The 8,434-nt window shown below is 37.0% G+C and overlaps 1 protein-coding gene across 1 annotated transcript; it reads left to right on the top strand.

Moving 5' to 3' along the window:
* Positions 1-4,272: 4,272 nt before the first annotated feature.
* LOC120411727 lies at positions 4,273-5,094 on the top strand. The gene is given in 4 exon segments (XM_039569484.1): positions 4,273-4,419; positions 4,558-4,597; positions 4,600-4,699; positions 4,701-5,094. Coding segments are annotated over 4 exon segments (681 nt in total).
* Positions 5,095-8,434: the final 3,340 nt, after the last annotated feature.

Here is an 8,434-nt window from a genome sequence, read left to right as displayed (position 1 = left end):
CAGGACCAATATCAGCCTGCATTCAGGGAATTGTAAATGTAGAGTGAAAACATCCAAAAAAGTTCTTTTGTATTTTGCTTCTTATTTTTGGCCATAGACATTTCATAAATAAACATTCAGCTGAGGCAAACAATTTTCTTTTTGCTCAGAATGAAAGACTTGTGTTTTTCAGCCCTCTGAAACTGGCTTAGTTAGATTTTTCCAAATTAAAATATTTATAGAAGGATTAAAAGATAGGTAAATACATATAAACTCATTTTCAGGAAGGCACAGGTAATTTCATTCAATGCACTTTCTTTGATGAAACACACATTTGTTATCTTATTGATGCTTAGTTTTGCCTCTAGCTCATAAATACTCTATGCAAGTTTATCCAAGAGAGCTATAGGGATGGGGTCCATGCTTTAGGTACTTGTGGACTCTGTAAACAGTTTTGTTTCAAAATTTTAAAGCTCTCCACATTTCTTGCCTTCTTTTCTAAGTGTCTTTTCTATGAGAAACAATAAAAATTTAGATTATAGAGTGATTTGGGTTAGGAGGCACTTCTAAAGATCAGGTAGTCTACTCTTCTGCCAGGAATAGGGACATCTATCAATACCTATCAGATTGCTCAAAGTCCTAAGCAACCTGACCTTGAACATTTCCAATGATGGGACATCCACAAATTTGGACAACCTGTTCCAGTCTCTCACCATCAGCATCATAAAAAAAAAAAAAAAACCTTCATCCTCATGTCCAGTCTAAATTTACCCTCTTTCAGTTTAAGATTGTTGCCATTTGGTTACAGGCTTTGAAAAAGAGTAAAATAAGTCAGTGAGTTGTCTGTATTTAATCCTCTAATGTATTCAAGGCCACACTGAGTGGGCAACCTGGTCTAGTGGAAGGTGTCTCTGCCCACTGCAGAGGGGTTGGAACAAGATGATCTTTATGGTTGCTCCCAACCCAAACCATTCTATGATTCTATGAAAAACAGTATCAGAACTGTTCAGCAGCACAGGAAAATATAACAGCCACATGCTTTTAATACCATAAATGGTATTAAAGGTATATACTGGAAATCTTATACTGGTAAACCTCAGTAGCAGCAGCATCTGTTTGGGCTCTATTAGACTGTGTATGAATAAAAACCTTTTTTCTTCCCTCATTAGACAATTCTCCACACACGTGTGCACATAAATATGCTCAAAGAAGCAAGCATAGTTTAGTTAGAGCACTCTTTCCTCTTTTCCTTCTCCATCAGCTACAACATCAGCTACTCCAATGACAGATTATTGCACAGAGACAAGAAGTATATTTCTTACCTCCCCTCTTTCTTGAATTCAAATTCTCTGGCAGAAACAGCAGCTTTGGGCTCTCAGACAGGCATAAAAAGGCAGGTGCAATTTCAACAGTCATTGCCTACTTCTTCCCAGAGAAAGCATTTGCAGTTTGTCTTGATATTCTCTGTGACTTTAAGCACACATGAGCTAAGCCCACAGAGGATCCATCACAGCTCACAAAAGATAGCAAAAATACTGATTTCTTTTTCTTCAAGAGACAAAAAGGAAAATGGGCTCTGAATTTTGGCAGAATTCAAACCTGAGGAATTTTGCCTTGAGATGAAAGCTTTAAAGATTGTAAGAAAACACTTTGAAAACTGTACTCATACAATTTCACAATCTGTTTTCTCCTAAAGAAGACATATGGGCAATATAAACAAATTTTACCCCTAACAGAAATTCTTGGCAACAAATGGGAAGTCATCCTATTAATTAGATAAATAGGATAGGGTTTTTATATTTATTCTTTATATTACAGAAGTGTGTGGTAGGAAAGAGGGGCCTCCATGAAACATTTATACAAGCATACATTAACACTGCAAACATGTCATATCTGCCCTAAGTTACAGAAATGCTTGCATTCTGAAAAAAATCCCCATAACCCACCAAAAACATGACATGAAAAAAGTCAGCTAAAAGATGTATTTTGAAAACACAAGACTATGTTCTTGCAGTTTTTAAACTGTCACACTAAAAATATTAGTGGCTTATTGCCTATTCTTCTTGCCACTAGTGTATGAGAAAATCTTTTGCTTGAGGGAAAAAGGAGGAGAGAGCATGAAGGAGCCTTTCCCTTTCTGCTTGTGTGTTGCCACCACTTCCTCCCCTCCCCCATCATGCAGCCTGTTTTAGGGCTCTGGCAAGTTGTTTTTCTGCCTCTGAAAAAAAAATCTTTGCTCTTTCTGCTCAGTTAACTTTACAGGGGGAAAATGTATTTACTCAAAGTGGATTTAATGTACAGAATATGCCTCTTTCTGTCTCTCCTCATTATACAGCCATGTAGGTGGCCTTTAGTTAGGCTTACTGCTATTGTTTCAAGGGCAATGGCACATGCAAGGTAGTACCCGGGTCCCTTGCTGGGGTTTTAAATGCATTAAGTTACTGGCTTTTCAGTTTTAGCAAAAGAGTTTGGGATCAACTTGAAAGTTTGTTTGTTGGATGAGTCACTAGGTTTTGTTACTACAGAATGACAAACTTCTGACAAACGACAATCTGCCTAGAGATAAGGATACTAATAAAATAAACATCCAGTCACTCCAGAGAAGCAACATTACTGCAACAGCGGTTTTCTTAACTATGTTCACAACTAAATAATGGAAAAGGTTGAGGAGACATTAATCTGGTCTATTTTATAGAGAGAAAAAAAACTGACACGGAACTCTGAAGGTCTAATGGCAATTTGTGCACTTTATCTGATTACTCTTTGAATATAATAAAATAGTATGAGAAATTATTGCATTGTTATGATATAAAAATAATTTTCAGGCAATTCTAATAAAAAAGAAACACAAAATATATTTATTACATTTTATTGCTGTGGCTTCTTTTATAGTTAAAAATAAAAATGAGAGATACTCAGAGAGATGACTTATGCAGGAGGCACCATGACTCAGAGGCCTCACAAAACAGATGGGACTGGTTATTAGGGCTGGGCAAATCAAATAACAAGTATGCTGAACAGCATACTTATCAGATATTTCAAGGACAGCAATAGGGCTTTACACTCTCTATGTCTTTAGTAATTTCACAGCAGTGCAAATTCATTCACTTCAGTGAGACAACTCCACAGGTGTTAAGAAAGATTTATGTCATGGCTACACATAAAGGGCTGTATGTCAAAAAGTTCCCCTGATCCCATTACTTGTTTTATCTTTCATAAACATCCATAAATAACTTCAACCATTTCAACACTATTCTCCATCTTTTTATATGAGATTTTCTCTTATTACAGAAAAAAATCACACAAATACTTAAACAAACACATTTTATCCTAATTAGTAGTATAAGTGAAATTAACTGGATTGTTCACATGATCAAGTGAACAAATACTTAAATATACTCCAAGTCATAACCACAGTGAGACAGTTGCTCTTATTTCTGTTGTGTGATTCATCCCATGATGAACACAAAATTCAGTGAATACCCTACCATGCTAGTAGAACTCTGGATAGTAGCCTTGCAAATTTGAATATCACTGGTTTAGTATAAATTGAATGCTACTAAAGGTATAACACTTTCAAAAATCCTTAAGCAATTTACATAGCTGTTCCCATTGTCAGAAATTAGGTTAAATACTGAAGCATTTTTATTTAGAATGACCAATTTTCAGTGAAACTTAATATATGTTACAATTTTCATCTGTTTAGCATGGAATTAATCAGTATGAAAGAGTGACATGAAAATCCATCTGATACCAACATCACTTTTAAAAAAATAATGCTCATATTTTCCCTTTTGTGACCTATAAGTATTTTCTCTACCTATTCCTCTCCCAGTACAATTTTGGACATCTTATATAGTGGATAAAGTTGCTGTGTTCCACCATTCTCTATAAAAATGTTGTTTAGAATACAGAGTAAGAAATTTCCAAATACAGGATGAACAGAAAAGACCTCTAATGATTCTGTAGACAGCAGAGTTCCTTGAGGAGAAGAAACACACCTAAGCCTATTACATTTACTTACTTGGTAAGTAGTGTAGTCTACCCGGACTTCAGCAAAGCCTTTAACACCAGCATGTGTCATCTCCCATGGAATTCTTCTGGAAAAGCTGGCAGCCCATGGCTTGGACAGGTGCACTCTTCGCTGGGTTAAGAACTGGCTGGCCTGGCAGGCCGAGAGTTGTGATGAATAGTGCAGAATCCAGCTGGTGACAGGCAGTACTAGTGTCCACCAGGGATCAGTGCTGGGGTCAGTCCTGTTTAATGTCTTTATTTGATGATCTGGATGAAGGAATGGAGTCTACAATTTGCAAATTTGCAGATGACACCAAGCTGACTCAGAGTGGCGATCTTCTGGAGTGTAGGAAGGCCGTGCGAGAGAGACCTGGACAGGCTGGATCAATGGGCCAAGAACAACAGCATAAGCTCCAACAAAACCAAGTGCCAGTCCTACATTTCGGCCACAATAACCCCATGCAGGGAAACAAGCTGGGGGCAGAGTGGCTGGAAAGCTGCCCAGTGGAAAAGGACCTGGCATCACTGGTCCACAGCGGCTGAACATGAGCCAGCTGTGCCCAGGTGGCCAAGAAGGCCAATGACATCCTGACCTGTATAAGCAATAGTGTGGCCAGCAGGACCAGGGCAGAGATTTTCCTCCTGCACTTGGCACTGGTGAGGCCACATCTCGAGTGCTATGTTCATTTCTGGGCCCCTCAGTTCTGGAAGGACATTGAAATGCTGGAACGTGTGCAGAAAAGGGCAACGGAGCTGCTGAAGGGTCTGGAGCACAAGTGTTACAAGGAGCAGCTGAGGGAGCTGGGGTTGTTCAGCTTGGAGAAGGGGAGGCTCAGGAGTGACCTTATCCCTCTCTGGAACTCCCTGAAAGGTGGTTGTAGACAGGTGGAGGTTAGTCTCTTCGCCCAGGCAACAAGTGACAGGAAAAGAGGACAGAGTCTTAAGCTGCACCATGGGAGGTTTAGGTTGGCCATTAGGAAGAAATTCACAGAAAAGGTGACTAGATTTTGGGATGGGCTTCCCAGGGTGGTGGTGGAGTCACCATCCCTGGAGGTGTTTAAGGAAAGACTTGTCATGGCACACAGTGCCATGGTCTACTGACATGGTGGTGTTAGGTCATAGGTTGGATTTGATGATCTCAGAGGTCTTTTCCAACCTAATTTTTTCTGTGAAATCTCTGGGGAAAAATCACTAGTTTCAGCTGATAGCAATGGGAATTTGATTATAAAAAAGTATGTAATATATTCTTCTATTCTCAGAAATAGATTGATAAAAATAACATCTAGGGCTGAGAAGCAGAGGAAGTTTTCCAACATCATTCACTTTACTGTCTGTATTACACAATGAAGCTTCAGAGAGCTGTGCTAGGAAGATGGTAAATATCATATTTTCCTCTTTTAGAATGCATAACATAGACGTGAAGAAACCTCCACTGACTTAGAGGCTGAGTGCACCAAGTTGTGCACTTCTCTGTTCTACTTATGAACAATTGAGCAAAGCTGAATGCACTAACAGCTGTTGTACTGGTTATAAGCAGTTTTTTTCCCTCTCCAGCACAAGGAATAACAAAGTCAAAATCATGCTTCCTAGAGTATCTTGTTTGCCTCATGACTCTGAGATTGTTTGCCCAGAGGGGCATCACATCCTCTTCATGACTTTTGCTGACTCTAAGAATAGCAATTTTCTGCTGCTGGCACTAGTTTTGCTCCAATTGGAGAACGATGCTCAAAGATTTTGAGTCCCAAATCCGCACAGAGACTCGGAACATATGCAGGTAGGATTTCAGGTTTTGGGGTGTGGACTTTTATGTGTTTTTTATTAAAATTCTTTGAAAAGTATTTCCTAGCAGTAAATATAAAAGACTCATCATATTAATTTTCTACCATAGCTGTGAATACACTGGAGTCGTAATAGGGCTTGAGCCAATATCACAGAAGATTCCACATCTAATCCTGTCACCAAGAAGATGAACAGCCTCATACCTATAGAATATCCCCTAGGTTTCTCTTAAGAAAAACACCATAAATGAGAAAATGATTCTCTTGTTTCTGTAGAAAATTAAGAATTCATGTCATGAAAAACATGATGATAATAGTTGTACTATATAGATTAAATTCTTGCGCTTTTGAACTTAATGGATCTGGTTTCCTATCTCTGGCTTTATAACAGATTTCTTCTAAAAACCTAAACCAGTCTCTTTATCTCTTCACAAATTCCAGTTTTTCCAAACCAGGATAATATTTCCATCTTGTTGTCTTTTTTTATCCCTTTCAATTTTCATCTCTCCAGAGAAATGACAGTGTAAGTGGACATTGAGCACAAGGAAAGGAGTATGGCAGTCCTTAAAAACTGGGCTAGAAGAATCAATTTTAACTCATTCTCTGCAAAGAGCAGACAGTCAAAATTAGTCTTTTTATGTTAAGCCTTGTTCAGGTCATCTCTTCAGAAATCTTAACCACTGCAGATCTCACACTTTATGTTTTAATGTAAGGTGGTAGCCCAAATAATAAGTCTTGGAATCAAAGAGCATTAACACATACGTTACATTGAAAGAAGCTAATACAACAGCATTAAGAGGATGAAGTAATGTTCACCAAAATTTAAGCAAATTTCTTTCCATTACTTTGTGACTATATTATTGTATAGTTACAGATTTCATTACATTTCCCAGTGGTATCTGCTACTTCATTAGGCTAGTTTCCATTTAAAAAAAAAGCATAGAAAGTTTCTGTTTACAGTTAGATCTCTACTTCATGTGTTGTAGATCGTGTAAAGTTTATGATGAATGAGGCAGAACATTTCAGGAAAAAAGCACATTCGAGAAGTTGAGTATGATCCTGCATAAGCAGATTTTCCCTCTCTCCCTATCAGAAGGCCCAGAGTAATGCAGATCTAATATTTATGCTAGATCCTCAAAATTGGAACCTGAGTTCCAGTCTAATTCTCACTGATTTCTTATTGATAAGGTTTAAGCATCTAAATAGCTAAAAGTCATAAATCAGACATTTTCAGGAAGTCAATAATTACATGTTCCTCATTAATTTGCCCATCATAGAAAATACTATATACTTTAATGGCAGCTGTGGCCTATATAAAAATTCCTCAAACTGATGTAGCATCTAACTGTTTTAAAAACATAGAGAAAGTTTTGGAAAACCAGATACTAATGTGTTGAGATTGTTATCTCAATATCAACAATATCTCAATATCTGACAATTTTTTATTATAATATTTATTTCTTGGTTCTCCAAGAGTTTTCTAGATTACTAGTAATAACAAATGATCTTTCAGGTATCGATGAAAATTCACAAATTAGGTGCAAAGGGGAAAAAATCTCTGTTGATAGTCCATGTAGTGTGTTCACTGCAATAATAAATATGCTGTTGCTGTAGATATGGATAAGATCAACTACATTAGGCCTATAGATAATGATAATAATATAATGTATAAAGAAAAGTTTGGGAGATGAAATACATAAATTCTCTATAAGAATTAAACCAGTATGCATTGCTGCAATTAATTTACATTGAGATAAATAAAAGTGAGTACATTTTAATTCTCTTATTTCTCGAGTTTCGAAGCATTGCAGATAAAGAAAAAAGTGAAACAGTTTAGAAGTATATCATTGCAAATGCTAGTCTTTGCTTTCCAAAAAAAAGGCAAAAGAAGGAATGCATATGTTCATAGGTGACCCTATTGAGGAACATTTCCTCTTTAAGTATTGCATCACTGTCATGGCCCAGTAACTTGATGCTCTACCCACTTAACCATCTGTCCTATCCTACATCTAACACACTAGCTATTGAAATGAAATCTCTAACCAGTACTGTTTCTTGTTAATGTAGAATGTGTAACTATTATTTCTGCATAAAAAGATAAATACAATCATCCATTTTATGTACATGAATTAGCTCTGATGCTATAAAAACTATAATTCTTATGATGAGGCAAAATAATTAGAGGAATTGATGACAAGAAAAAACAGTAACTACACTTTCTCCTCATTTACAGTCACACCTGCTTAGAGATTAAATTGTATTTTTATGCTACATTAAAACAACATTTTCTACAGGAATGCATTATGTTTCCAAAAAGCAATTGCAAATGCCTTTGTGAACTCAGCATTATTTTGTGTTCTGCAGCCAGCACTTGTGTTAGTGTCAATTAACCTGCAATTCCACTTCCGAGAGAGGAAAAAAAAAAGAAGAAATGTCACTCAGAGCAACATACATATACATTTCTATTCAATGTGAACTTTGTTGTGAGAGTTTTTCCATCCTTTGCAAGCTCCTGAATCAGGCAGACAAAACTTTAATGTAATGTTTGATCTGAATGCAACCTTCTAAAATTGTCTCTTTCAGATGACTTGCAGTGTGGGAATACATATTTTTGTCTAAGCACTCCAATGTCCCAGCTACTGTAACACCTATGGCAGTTTTGA

This window comes from Corvus cornix, chromosome 2 (assembly GCF_000738735.6).
Source record: "Corvus cornix cornix isolate S_Up_H32 chromosome 2, ASM73873v5, whole genome shotgun sequence".
NCBI classification, from domain to species: domain Eukaryota; kingdom Metazoa; phylum Chordata; class Aves; order Passeriformes; family Corvidae; genus Corvus; species Corvus cornix.
Note: the sequence above shows the minus strand (reverse complement) of the source record. Positions and strands in the feature narration are given on the sequence as shown.